This window comes from Conger conger, chromosome 13 (genome assembly GCF_963514075.1).
Source record: "Conger conger chromosome 13, fConCon1.1, whole genome shotgun sequence".
NCBI classification, from domain to species: domain Eukaryota; kingdom Metazoa; phylum Chordata; class Actinopteri; order Anguilliformes; family Congridae; genus Conger; species Conger conger.
The window spans coordinates 29,919,019-29,933,112 of NC_083772.1; the positions used below are offsets into that span (position 1 = coordinate 29,919,019).

The 14,094-nt window shown below is 44.2% G+C and overlaps 2 protein-coding genes across 7 annotated transcripts in view; one reads left to right on the forward strand and one right to left on the reverse strand.

The window, feature by feature from the left end:
- The window catches only part of neu4 (sialidase 4), a 10,634-nt gene extending 438 nt beyond the window's left edge, over positions 1-10,196 (reverse strand). Inside the window, exons 1-6 of one of the 5 annotated variants that reach the window (XM_061217305.1) lie at positions 6,284-6,396; positions 4,256-4,347; positions 2,606-2,663; positions 2,232-2,447; positions 1,751-2,006; positions 1-993 (exon numbers count right to left, since the gene is read on the reverse strand). The exon at positions 1-993 is cut by the window's left edge and continues 438 nt beyond it. In XM_061217305.1, the coding sequence (XP_061073289.1) occupies positions 101-993; positions 1,751-2,006; positions 2,232-2,432 (1,350 nt within the window). In that variant the 5' untranslated portion in view covers positions 2,433-2,447; positions 2,606-2,663; positions 4,256-4,347; positions 6,284-6,396 and the 3' untranslated portion in view covers positions 1-100. The other 4 variants (XM_061217306.1, XM_061217302.1, XM_061217304.1 and 1 more) reach the window with 4 other exon arrangements.
- Positions 9,117-13,894, forward strand: wdr53 (WD repeat domain 53). 2 transcript variants are annotated; one of them, XM_061217307.1, is made up of 3 exons: positions 9,117-9,253; positions 10,603-11,103; positions 12,706-13,894. In XM_061217307.1, the coding sequence occupies exons 2-3, from the start codon at positions 10,618-10,620 to the stop codon at positions 13,402-13,404; spliced, it is 1,185 nt and encodes a 394-aa protein (XP_061073291.1). In that variant the 5' UTR covers positions 9,117-9,253; positions 10,603-10,617; the 3' UTR covers positions 13,405-13,894. The 2 variants fall into 2 exon arrangements, with proteins under 2 accessions (XP_061073291.1, XP_061073292.1); XM_061217308.1 differs by having other exon boundaries at positions 9,198-9,213.
- Positions 13,895-14,094: the final 200 nt, after the last annotated feature.

Sequence of the window (14,094 nt, forward strand, 5' to 3'; positions counted from 1 at the left end):
AAAACCCAGAACATAGCTACTTCAACTACACAGTCAATGTAGCATACTCACTGAAGCGATGTACCAGAAGGGAGTGAAAGCTCCAGTTCTAGTTCGCACGTTAGGAGATGCTACAGAGGCTGCATAGTCTGCTTCTCTTCTTATTCCGCCTTCTCTTCTCCACCTCTCCTCTGCCAGAGCCAGGCTTTTTACGAGGGATGTTGTCAATGAGCTCATACAGTGTGAAGATGCTGAAGGAGATCTCGTCACATGCCGTCTTTGAGCCATTCTCAAAGAGACAGGCGAAGGCGGTGATGGGTGGGGCTTCGGGGGCTGGGAGCTCCAGGTAGGCCAGGTCGGAGTAGGCGCTGGGTCCACTGTAAATGACCCAGGGTTCAGACCAGCTGTCTGGGTCACGGGGGAACAGGCTGAGGTACACACCCAGGTCCCGCCGGGCGTTGAGCCAAGTAGGGTGGGAGTAGGCCACCCACGTGGGGGTGAGGAAGTTTCCGGAGGGTCGAGGGTCTGCAGGGGGTGGGTAAGCACCGCCCTGGGCAGGGGTCAAGCCGCAGGGGCCAAAACGTGGCGCGCGGCATTCCCGAGGCAAGCGGAGGGGAGCAGGGAAGCCCACCACGCTGCCGTGGCAACCGTGCCGCGGCTCCAACAGCTTCTGCACCAGCTGCCCGTTCTGGAAGGTGGTGCCATGGTCGAGGCTCAGCGCCTGGACGCGGCAGCCCAGCGGACTCCGGGCGTTGCAGTACAGCACGTTGCTGCCGTCCTCCTCGTCCACAGACACCACCTGGCACTCCACGCTGTCCAGGGTGGGCACGGCCCCGCCCAAGCGCCAGCTGCGGCCGTGCGTGTCGCTGTGGAAACAGAGGGAGTGGGGCGTGGTCATGCAGAGCCGCCCAAAGCACTCCCTGCAGTCAATGTGGTAGGCATACGCCGGCACCAGCAGCCGGCCCGATTTCAGCTGAATCCCATGGCCAGGGCCAAGCGCGAAGGTGGCCCAATCTGTGTGCAGGATCAAGTAACAACAACCAGGGTCAGGGGTCACTTCCACAAATTCACATTAAATTAATTTAATTCATCATCAATCAATCAATATAAAACATATTGGAATTGACATAATTAGACGATAAAAAGGCAGGCATAACTCCCATTGAAAATGTATACAATCCAATATAATCCCATTTCTAAATACAATCACAAATTAAATGACTGTCGGGTTGTCCTTATTAAGCATGTGACTAATTTAAACTAGTGTTAAAAATTAAATTAAATCAGAATATGCAAACTAATGTTAAACCTTTCCACTTTGGCCCCCTAAAGAAGACAATTGCTGGCTATTTTACACTAGTCCTATAAAAGTGTCAATATCTCAAAAATGATTTATAGCCTCGTTTATCAAAAGTGAGCTGAACAAAATTGACCCTAAATCCTTCGGAAATCCATTAACAGAAATAATGTGGGATTTATAAAAGATAGTAGGATCTGAAAGCACTTCACGAGTGGTCTCAGCTGTTTGTAGTCTGCACGGAAATTTAGTTTTGCAAAAACACAGATAATGTTACCAGTAAGATCTCATTATACTTAAGTGACTGCGTGACACACATGCTCTCGTGCACATAGTCGACACAATTCACACACACTCTGACATGCATACACACAAACTCACAAAACATCCACTGTGTCACTGACCACACACACATGCCTCCCCCCCTCCTTTCATGGACAAATCAGGTCTTGCAGACCCATAGAATCGGCGCACCTTTGATGGTGTCCCCAATGACACTCTTGGTCAGGTCGGTGACAGGACTCCAGGTCCGGCCCTGGTCGGAACTGGACACGAAACACAGACGAGTCAGATTCTTCCCCGTGACCAGCTGGAAGGACTCTGTGACGTTGCCCAGCACAGCGATGAAGAACAGGAACACAGTGTTGGTGAACTCGTCGTAGACAGGGCAGGGGTTCATTGAGCGGTGACCCTGCAGGCAGGCAGATTCCAGCACCCTCATGTCCTCCCACTTATGGGGAGAAGGAGTAGGAGACAGAGACTTTCATTATAATTTTCCATAACCGTAATATATGTCAAGTGCATCTCTAAATAGATATCTCAGTAAAATGTGCTAAAATTGATGAACAGAGAGAGGAAAAGGGCATGAGAGGAAGAGAAAGGGAAAGAAAGGAGGAATAGCAATACAAATATCCATTCAGAGCCATTTCCATGTTACCCTTGACCCGCTACTGACCTCCACATAGTTGCGGTAGAAAGTCCCCCTACGCAGGACCAGCAGGTGTGCTTGAGAGTCAGCTGGACTGAGCCTCTCCTCACAGAAGGCCAGGAAGGACTTGGAGTTTGGCAAATAGAGTAGCGCCGGAATTCTGTAGGTCACACCGCTCGGCTCCTTCCGGAACAGGACTGTGCGCGCTGGGAAATATGGGGACCCCATTCCGTCTGTATGTTTCTATGTGTGAGAGGAAGAGCATTGTATTTCAAAAATGAATTTATGTTTTTATGAATTTCTTATGAAAGTTTCATGAAGGGAGAGATAGAGAGAGAGAGAGAGAGAGAGAGAGAGGGGGGGGGGGCAAGAGAGAGGGAGAGACAGAGAGATATTCTTACCTGTTTTGTGGAGTGTTACCAGTCCTTGACAGCTCTGGTGGATGGTCTGTGTGTTGGTCTGTGGGTTGGACAGTATGGTTAACATGCAGAGTGGAGGCCACAGAATGCTGCCATCCCACTGTCAGCATTCTTTCAAAGGCCAGTGGCTTTAAGGACAATTGAGAGCTGAACTGTGACATATGTACACTGTGAATTTTTGTAAGCTGTAAAAAGTGCCTCCTACAGATATCTTCTTCATGTCCCTCTCTCTCTCTCTCTCTCTCTCTGTTGCTTTGTCTGCGGTCATGATAAGGCTATCAGAGTGCAATAATTGTAAAAAGTGCCTCCTACAGATATCTTCTTCATGTCCCCCTCTCTCTCTCCCCCTCTCTCTCTCTGTTGCTTTGTCTGCGGTCATGATAAGGCTATCAGAGTGCAATAATTTTAAAAAGTTCCTCCTACAGATATCTTCTTCATGTCTCTCTCTCTCTCTCTCTCTCTCTCTCTCTCTCTCTCCCTCTCTCTGTTGCTTTGTCTGCGGTCACGATAAGGCTATCAGAGTGCAATAATTAAGCATTTTACAGAATGTTCCTAGCCCATAGATTGTATGGGCGAGATCACAAGGCTATTGATGCACTAGCCCTGACTCAACCACTGCTCAGGATCAGGAAGAAGTCACCAGGTCTCTTACCCTGCATTTAGTCAGATGCTGGATCTCTCTATCAGTCAGTCCTGACTTTATAATTAATCAGCTTATCTTGATGGAATTAGCTTACTATTGCTTTACTATTAAATGTTACTTGAAAACTATACATAAGTTAACCAGCTTTGTCTGAACATGGAACATTTTTGGGAGGGCAATACAGAGAATTATTTGAGAACTGTGAAATTAAATGTGACAGCTTTTTTAAGATAAGCCAAGTGGCAGCTTGTGGTGAAAGGCTCACAAACTGTCAAAAGTGCAAATAGTACAGAATGTTCAAGAAGAACAATATGCCTGTACTATTTCAAAGACACTCCAATAGAGCCTTTTTTCAACCACTTAAAATATTTTAAGTAATAATAGTTTATATCTCAACGAAAATATGAAATACAAATTATACAAGTACCGCAGTAGCACTGCATATGTTAATGTCAGCTACACAGTATATTGGTTTATGTAATGTTTACAAATTCACAAAATTATGTACAATAAAAATAAGTAACAAGTATTTTTGCGTTTTTGCATATAATGTATTCCAGCAAAAGTTTGAGGAAATGTTCTTTACATTATTTACCGAAACACTGTGATATCCAATGTGATTCTATATTCAATCCATACGTTTTCCAAAACCTAATTTATCTTGAATATGTATTTATTTATGGAATGTAAGAAGTAAATTGCCAAATATACAGATAGATACTGTAGATAGAGAGATAGATAGACAAATAGTTAGACACTTACCTTTGTCAGATCTTCTTTAAGCAACACCAACACAATATATCTTTGATTGACAATATCAAATATTTGTGTGATTTCCTGTGTTTGAGAGTAAGTTTTTTATGAGTGTGTTGAGGGTGTGTGTATGTGTGTGCAGTAGGCCTATGTGAGAATGAGTGCACAGCTTGCAGAACTTCTGTCCAAGCTGCCCTGCCCTGTGTTCCGTTTGTTGGGTAGCGGTGTGCACTGACCCAGAAATGGCCCAGACTCATCACAATTGCCACAGCCAATGAAGAATGGTCCATGCCCATTGGAGAGAGAGAGAGTGCTGCAGGATTATTGGCTGAAAATATAGCCTCGTGTCACTGCTTGTTTCTTTGTTGTTACTTCCAAATTTACCTATACTATCGACACAAATCTGTAATCAATTAAATCCACACAAACACCTCTGGTCAATAGTTTGTTTAGAAACAAACCACCATCTCTAAAACATAAAAATATGCTATGGTGGGATTGAAATGAGCTAAGGAAACTGTGGTCTGATATGATTGGTAAAACATCTGCTTTAGTAGTCGTTTTCCACACAAGCCCTTTACCTAGCTTTTTGTTGTTAGTGGTCATAATAGCCACTGCTAACACCAGTGAATTTCAGTCTGCCTCCAGTTTGCCTGGAAGGAAGCATGCATACTCACAAACACATCAATGTATTGTCACTTTTATTTTTATCAGACATATCAAGTCTTCTGAAAGTCTGGGAGGTGAGACATAAACTCCCAGCAGTAATATTGTGCAGTGGGAGCCAGCTATCATGGCCCGCCATCTACCATATGGAATTTAAGCAGTGGCGTTTGGTAACCATTAAGCAGTGGCGTTTGGTAACCATTTAGCAGTGGCGTTTGGTAACCATTTAGCAGTGGCGTTTGGTAACCATTAAGCAGTGGCGTTTGGTAACCATTAAGCAGTAGCGTTCGGTAACATTACAGTAGGTACCTGCCTTTATTAGCAAATTAAATTAATGGTTACCAAACGCCACTGCTAAATGGTTACCAAACGCCACTGCTTAATGGTTAGCCACCAAGGCTAATCTCTCTTTAACCCAGCCCACCACTGTAGTAGGCAATTCTACACATCTACTCTTATGGATCATAGGATGTATGAGTTCAGCGTTTTGGACACATGCTTTCCAGATACAGTACAAAAATAAAAAAGGCCCATGTCCAGAAGCAGCCTGAGGAGTTTTTAGAATTACAAAATACAAGTAGACAAGTAAGGTATTATCCAGAAGTGAACACATACAGAGTACCATAGCAATGACTAAGCATGTTTGCTTTATAATATTTTCAAGGTAAAAATCCTGCATAGTAGGCCTTTAACAACTTTCTTTCAAAAACATTTCAACCAAACCAATCTGGCATGAATATGGCAGTAACACAAATCAACAAAATGTATTAATACATAAATTAGCGGTTTTATTGGAACAATCTACAGTTCCTGGCATAATGCAAATTCCCCCTCTGTGTGGATGACTTGGTGCTGCTGTCACACACTGCACTGGAGCTACTGCAGCATCGGGACATGCTAGAGTAGTGCTTCCGGAACCGGGCCCGGGCAGTAAACCCTAAAATATCTAAAATACCGATCTTCCAAAAAAAAGGATCTCAGGAAAAGGGACACACATTCATTCTAGGAAACACACCCTGTTTATGATTATCTGGGGCTGAAAATCGGTGCCTCAGTAAACTTTAGTCTGGCAAAGAGTTCACTGAAAGAAAATGAAATGCTATGTAATCAGAAATAAATTGTGGCCCACTCAATCAGCATGACTACACTAGAGGGGAGAAGCATCCAATTGAAGATAAACATGCAGAATTTTTCAGAACAATTTTAACAAAAAACACCAAACAATACATGCAGGGATGAATTAGGATGCTTTCCATTGGTTATAAACATACAAAAGGGCACTCAAATTATGGATGCATCTCAATTCAAGTCCCAACACAATTCCAAAAACAGTTTAATGCACTTCAAACCTAACAGCTGCACCCTGAATCTCCAGCGGGTACGGAGACTACCTAATCATCTCACATCAAAGAAGAACTTATCTCATCATAAACACAAATGAGAATAAACCAAACAACAAAATGAAACTATTTATCTGGAACTCCCAAACCAAAACACAAAACAAGCTTAATTACTACCAGGCTGGCCCTAAATTAAGAGTAGAAATGAGCTGAATATCTTATTACTGTCTAAGATATCAAGCAGAGACGAGTCCTTACCAAGTACAGGCTCAGCGACCACAACCTTGGCATAGACAAATGCAGGCAAAAAAAAGCCTGGCTACCAAAAGAACTGAGAATATGTGGTCACTGTATGACAGGTGAGGTTGAAGCAGAGGTGCCCTTCCTTCTAAAATGCAAAAATATTTAACAAAATTTAAAAAACCACATCCCCAACTTCCTCAATGTTGAAGAGAGTGACAAACTGCCAATATTCTTAAGCGAGGGACCCACAGCACACTGCCTCAAAATATGTGTCATCACAGAATACTAGTTCACACATATTATAAATATCACGCACAAACACACACTGACATAGACACATTCATACATGCATACATGCACATACACAGATAGGCATACACGCTCACATATGCTTAGAATCAACACACTGTCATGTTGGCTGTTATAATTGTGGTATTAGTATGTTAGTGTATGTATGTTAGTATGTAATCATTATAACTTTTTATAATGATTAGTTACTAATGATTACCTAATAATTACTAATGAAACCTAATTTAACACCAAAGGGAGATTTTGGACAGCACTCTCCACCACCATCATCAAAACATCAAATGAGGGAATAGCTTTTGGAAGAATGAGTAGAGTTCCAGAGACTAGTGGACAGAGACCAAGTCTATGGTAAGGCAGTTTGAAGCTCAGGTACATGTAAATAAATTCTGTAAAGCATCTTAAAAAATAACTAACCCTTGTGTTGTCTTAAGGGCCAAAAATGACCCGCCACTATGTTTAACAACAGAGAAAACCCCCCAAATTATCTTTTTTTCAACTTGAAATTTGATGACAAAGTTTGTGATGAGTGACAGGTTGTTTCTTCATGCAAAATAGATTTGGGGTTTAACATTCAATTAAGCTGCTTTATTTTAGGTCATTTTTTACCCTTAGGGGATAAGGGGAGTATACAGAATGTTAAGACTACACAAGGGTTAAATTAGTAGTTTTAAAAATAGGAAAATGAACTATAAACAGCAGTGAACAGAACTGAATCAAATCTGTATTTGTTGTGATTCACCTTTAAGCCCATACGTTGCATGGGTTTATTTGCATTCATTCCTTTTTTCAACAGTGACATTTTCTATCAATATGGTCACCGCATACACTGTACCATTTGAAAGCATTAAAACTCATGGTTCGATCTGTATAAACTTTTTTAGGGTGCCATTGCTTTAGCAACAACGGTTCCTTATTTTGTAACATGTGGGGTGGTGAAAGAAGCATGTGGAGGCCTCTCCTTCTCTGCATTTTCGAAATCCACAGACAACTGACATTTTCGAATAGCACATTTTTGGAATTAGAAACTAACTAATATTCATTGGTTACTTCAAATTTCTCTGGAGAAATTTTCATTTTTAAAAGTTTTACCATTGCATACTTGTTCAAAAGTATTTGTACATAAGAGTCCTATTATTTACATTCTATATAGGCTGTCAGCATACGATCAGCCCAGCTACGGGGTTCTCTGGCCAGTACTGGTAAAGCAGTTGCGACAATGTCACTCTCCATGTACAAGCAACTGCAGTATAAATTTAGCTCAATGCACAACTGGCCAGGATGGTATGGTATTACAGTGTCGACTGAGTAGCATTTTATTGAATGAAATTGTGTTTCCAACAGTGTATAGTGTGTTAGGTTTGCATAAAACAGCACAGGTAAGAAAACCATAACTTTTACAGTACGCATGCTGAGGCCGTTATACCTAAAAAGAAAATCTAAATGCCAACATATGAAAAATATTGACATTCACATGTCACCCCCCTGCTCAGCAACCTCCACTGGCTGCCTGTTATGGCTCACATCAAATTTAAAACTTTGGTGCTCGCATACCAGGCAGTTAAAGGATCAGCCCCTGTGTATATTCAATCCCTTATCAAGACCTATACACCAACAAGACCCCTCCGTTCTGCCACTTTGTGCCGTCTGGCGCCTCCCCCTCGCCACACCAGCACTTCACGCTCACGACTGCTGTCTGTCCTGGTCCCATGGTGGTGGAATGACCTCCCGGTGAATGTCAGAACGGCAGAGTCTCTGACCTACTTCAAGCGCAGACTGAAGACCCATCTCTTCAGGCTACACCTTTCCCTCCCCAACTCACAATCACTGTGATTAGCCTTAGACCGTAATGGCACTTATGTATAGATATCGTTACTTGTATAGGTATTGTTGTTTTTATTGGCTGTTGTTGTATTCTAGCTGCCAACAGTGGTATGCTAGTTTGAATGTTGATTGTACTCTTCAAGGGTTCTGAATTTCTGTATGTTTACACTAGGACTCGGAACTGTACTGTCCTCTCACTTTTGCACTTGTTCTTGTGATTGATTTGCACTTTGTTGTACGTCGCTCTGGATAAGAGCGTCTGCTAAATGCCACGTAATGTAATGTAATGTAACATATGTATACATATTGGAAATGTTTATGTACATTTAATTTTTAAAAATCAAACGCTAAGAAATTACAAAGAAATTAGAGAACATTTATTCCTGTCAGGTTGAACAGACTAGAGCTCAGAAAAATAATGTCATATACAGAAGCAACAACCGAACCAAAAAACGGCCGAAAACACATTAATGAGAGAGGTCAGAGGAGAATGGCCAGACTTGTTGAAGCTGACAGGAAGGTGACAGCAAAGCGACAGCAATGCAAATAACCGTGCATTACAACAGTGGTATGTAGAAGAGCTTCTCTAAACACACAACGTGTTAAACCTCTAAATGGATAGGCTACAGCAGCAGAAGACTTATAAGACTAAAAGTTAACTCTGAGTGTATAATAATGATAAAATTATAGATCACCACATTCAGTAGGTGGCGGTAATGCACACATTTTTTGCTAACCGCCGTTAAACCTCATTGAAGAAGAAGATGCTGTCATTAATGTGCGACAGACACCACGCCAGCAGCAGCATGAATTAGGTATATTTCAAGTGAAAGCTACTCGTGTAAAACCCGAAGGGTAAGATCTAATTCATGGTTTGCTGTTGTCAGTTTTACCTACCCAAATATGATGTATATATTGCTGGTTGTATAAACTATACTGAATGATTAACATTTGCTAAAGAATGTTTTGTTTTGCTGCTAAACCATGCAGTTGCTAGCTACTAGTAACTCAAGAGGGAAACACGCGATTAATCATAACGAAAACTCACTGTGTTCCGAACAGAACAAGGGAAGCGGCTGATCGATGTGAATTGGACCAATTACTATAGATAAAACGACACATAACTGCACAACGTTAGCTCATGGTCCAAACACCGCCGATAAGCCTGCCCGGTTTGTAGTCTCTCGTTAGCAACAGTGGACCACTATATCTGTATATATATTTATAACTATATCACTGTATGCTCAAATGAATCGTGCATGTGACTCGTACGTTTTTATGAAAACGGAAGGAATTATACATTACACATTACACGCACACAAACCAAAGCTCTCGAAGTAATTTAGTTATTCGTCATGAAAGTTGCACAGCTGGAATGAAGGGAACATTACCACCAGTGGTCGCGCTGGCCACTGGAATATTTCGTTTTTGGAATGCAGGTGAAAAAAACAGGCTTACTATTTGTGCTATAATAAGCCCACAATAATCACACAATAAATGTATACCATGTCCCCGGACAGCCAGAAAATAATCAGCAATTCAAATACAACTTTAAACGGCCAACTAAGACCAACGTTATTATAGCAACATTTCCACTGCAGGCATGAAAAATGTTGCTTTTTAATTCTTGCTTAACCTACATTTGATATCTTGTTCTGGACGAGGTGATTCGTAATGCACATTTTTACCGAGGACAACCTTACCGCAGTAATAGTAGCCTTTTTTACTGCAAGCAGTAAGCAGTTCCAGAATCGTTGTGGCTCATCTCTGTACTTCTTTGCCAATTGTAATCTTCTCTTCCAATTCTTACTGCTGATTGGTGGTTTGCATCTTGTGGTATAGCCCCTATATTGCTGCTCTCTAAGTCTTCTTTGAATGGTTGATTGAGATACCTTCACCTCTGCCCGATGGAGATTGTTTGTGATGTCACTGCCTGATGTTTTGGGGTTTTTCCTTTTGACCTCAAACTCAATTGTCTTCAGTGTATAGCAAAAACAAAGGAATTGACCTTGCTGTTCCAATACTTTTGGAGGGCACTGTATGTAATAATAATTCCTTTGGTTAAAGATGTAAGACAATAAATTAAACCTCCATTTGGCATTGAAGTGTGCTCATAAAAATGGACTTTGCCGATTCCAACGATCCTCAACGCCCATATTCTCAGAGGCGTTGACCATGTCATCTTCCTTGCTGTTCTTGGATAGGTGAGCCCTCTCATCATGGCCAGGAGGTGGAGCGGGGGCCACTCTGCGGCCGTGCTCTGCGTGGGGGCCGCGGGGGGCCCCGGGGGGCTGCTGGCCTCGGGCGCGGAGGGCGGGGAGGTGACGGTGTGGAGCCAGGACGGGGCGGCGCTGGCCCAGCTCCGGCTGCCGGCGGGGGAGGACGTGACGGGCGCCCTGTTCTCGCCCTCGGCCCCCGGCTCGCTCTACGTGTCTCACGGGGAGACGGTGAGCGTGCTGGACCCTCGGAACCTGAAGGGCCCGGTGCAGGAGCTCCACGTGGGCGAGGACGAGATCAACGGGCTGTCGCTGAACGAGACGGGTGCGCTGCTGGCCGCGGCGGACGACTCTGGGGCGGTGTGCGTAGTGGAGCTGGCCAGCGGGAAGGTCAGCCGCACCCTGCGCAGGCACACCAACATCTGCTCCTCCGTGGCCTTCCGGCCCCTGCGGCCCCACAGCCTGCTGTCTGCAGGCCTCGACATGCAGGTGAGACAGATGCAGGGGAGCCTCCCTGGTGATGAGTCAGCCTGGAGCGGTTTTTCTGCTATTCAGTTTGGGCCTGTACCGTTACGATCAGCTTCTCTGCAAGGCGGGGCACTGTGCTGTGTTTGGAAGTGATTCAAAGGCTTATGCTCTGATTCTGATGAATGAAGTAGGATTATTGTCAGTTGTTAGTAGTAATAATTCTATTATTTTTTTAACAATACGTTTCATTCAGGTAAGCGAAAAGGATTTCAGAGAGCTTATCAGATTTCCACATTTTAGACAGGAAACCTTGCCTACCTGAGGTGGAAGCACCTCAGGGTTTTTTATGGAGCTACACTAACTTGGCACCCACACAGTTTCTAATGACCCTGAATGAGGCTAGCTCCCCTCAGCCCATGTGTGGGCATAGTGTGCATTAGCAGCAAGGGAGATTGGCTGACTGTGAGTCATTGCTGGAACGAAGACAACTGTGTTACTGCAACAAGCTGAGTTTCTATATGTATGGAGAGTTTGTGTCGGGATGCGAAACCAAACGGGCTAGTTTCTCGGTTTCCCAAGAACAAACTTTTGGCAGCTTTGTTGAAAAGGTGATGTCATCTGTGTAGTTTGCTCACTGTTGTGCTTTCAAAGGTGTAGTATCGCCCTCATGCGTTCAAAAGGTGTAATGTTTATCCTCAACATTTATGTAAATGGACATTGGGAAATATATATTTTTAAATTGTAACCTATGTGCAGTGTTTCATCCAAATCGAAGCCAAACTGCGCTCTGCTGGTTATGTAGCCTACAGGCTGAAACACAGGGTGACTTCATTACCCTCTCGTGCAAGCTTCACTCCTGTGTGGTTGTAGATAACCATAATTAATCACAAAAAACTATGTTTTAAATGAAATAATTGCATTTGCTGAACGCCTCAAAATAATTAATAATCTTAGAGCAGCTCACTGGAAAGTGTATTATCATATTAAAGTTAGCAAGCACGCTAGCATGCTTTATTTCTAACATGATCATGTGTTCTATTTGGGACCACATAGCTCGTATCACTCTTTCAACATAGCTTGCCCACAAACTGTCAGTACATAGCAGTTTCCTGTCTTTTGATGTAAATATGCATTAAAAATAAAACGCTTGGCTGCAAAGTTGCATTAAATAATCTATTTTGCCCACTAGCTAACTAATGTTAAAGTAAAGAAAATCCCATTCTCCCCATTTTTTGTGCACAGATACCATCTACTGGCAAACAGTGGTTTTTGATGTTCATTGATAATACATTCTTAGCTAGTATGCATTATGAAGCATGATTTAAAAGTATAATTAGATCACTGTTTTCCATTTTATAAATCTGCTGTCTGAAATGCATTTCTTCAGTGAAATCTTAAGGAGACACCAGTTGTCTAGGCTAGCTAACGTAGACTCGCCTTGTTACGAACACCAGGTTAACGCACAATGTTCCAAACAATGCAACTTTCATGATGAATACATACCCGTTTGAATCGTTTGAATAGCATTTGCATTGAATTAATATTCTAAATAGATTTTATCCTTGGGTACTGTTGTTGCTGTATTTGAGCCAGGCTGATTGAGTGCTGCTTCTCCTGTCCCAGCTCATGTTGTGGAGCCTGCAGAAGGCCCGGCCCTTGTGGGTGCTGAACCTACAGGAGGAGGGCGAGGAGGAGGAGGAGGAGGGGCGGTGCGGCCAGACTCCGGGCCAACTCTTCAACCCTCCGCTGGCGCACTGCGTCTCCGTGGCGGCCTGCGGGAACGTGGCGGCCTGCGCGGCGGAGGACGGCCGGGTGCACGTGGTGCGGGTGGACGGGGGCTCGCGGCCGGGGGGCCGCACGGCCCTGCAGGCCCACAGCCAGGGCGCCTCCCAGGCCCACTTCCTCAGCTTCCTGTCCCACCCTTACTGGCTGGCCACGGGCGGCAACGACGGACGCGTGGCCCTGTGGGACGTCAGAGAGCACGCCGCCCCTCCAGAGGGCAAGACCAAACCCCGCGGGCCGCCCCGCCGCAGGAGGCCCAAGGGCAGGTCAAAGCCCAAAACGCAGGCTGAGCCCCCGCCCCGGGCCCGGCCCACGCCCGAGGCAGAGCAGGAGCAGGAGCAGGAGCAGGAGCAGGAGCAGGAGGCGCAGGGTGCCTGCGCTAGCCCTGACCCAGAGACGTCTCCTGCAGGACCCAGACTCAGCATCAGCCACGGGGATAAGGTCAACTGGCTCTGCCCCGCCCTGCTGAAGGGTGAGCCCTGCCTCCTGGTGGCAGACCAGAGCAGCGCGCTGTCAGTATACTCCCTCAGCGCACTGTAGTCGCCCCTTACTCACCCCTGCGGACCCTCTCAAACCCGTCACCTACTCACCGAGGACCCTACAGAGCAGAATTAAGCAGGACTTTGTTGGGTAGGGGTGGTGTTGGGTAGAAGAGGGGTGGTGTTAATGAGCCCTTACAGTACTTGAGGATACAGTGGGGTATGCAGCTCCTATTTCCCTGAAATTGTGATTTGAGGTATTTGTTGCCAGAAGGATGTTCTAAGCAATGGCTGCAGATGCGTCATCCATTACTGGTGAGATTGTCTCTGCATCAGAGTGCCTACAGTCACCCCAGCAGCCCTTTCTCTGGGAGAAAAGAGTCTCTCTGTTTATAAACCGCAGGGAATTTTCCATCGTCCATTTTGTTTTGATTTTTTCCATCAGTGTTCAGTGGGTTGCATTTATGTACCACCCTTCTTGGATTTTAATGCACGCTGCTGTGAATTCACTCTAACCTGCTTATACCAATTAAAGGTGTCTCTGTGTAGAATTGTGTTGGTTATCCCATGTGTGGGTGAATTTGTGCATCTTATTGTTTGTGTTCATGTCCCAACACACAGTGACATACACACCAGTGGAGGCTCCTCCATAGAGGTGGAGGAGGCCTGGCCTCCCCAATAATTTGAGAGAAGAGAGAGATTTAAAAAAAACAATAAATATATTTATTTTATTTATTTATTTTAACAAAAA

Bases quoted from the DNA above. Each gene is read 5' to 3' on its own strand.
- wdr53 (XM_061217307.1), top strand. From the start codon at position 10,618: ATGGCCAGGAGGTGGAGCGGGGGCCACTCTGCGGCCGTGCTCTGCGTG. The intron at 11,104-12,705 runs GTGAGACAGATG...CTCCTGTCCCAG, and splicing joins CTGCAGGCCTCGACATGCAG to CTCATGTTGTGGAGCCTGCA.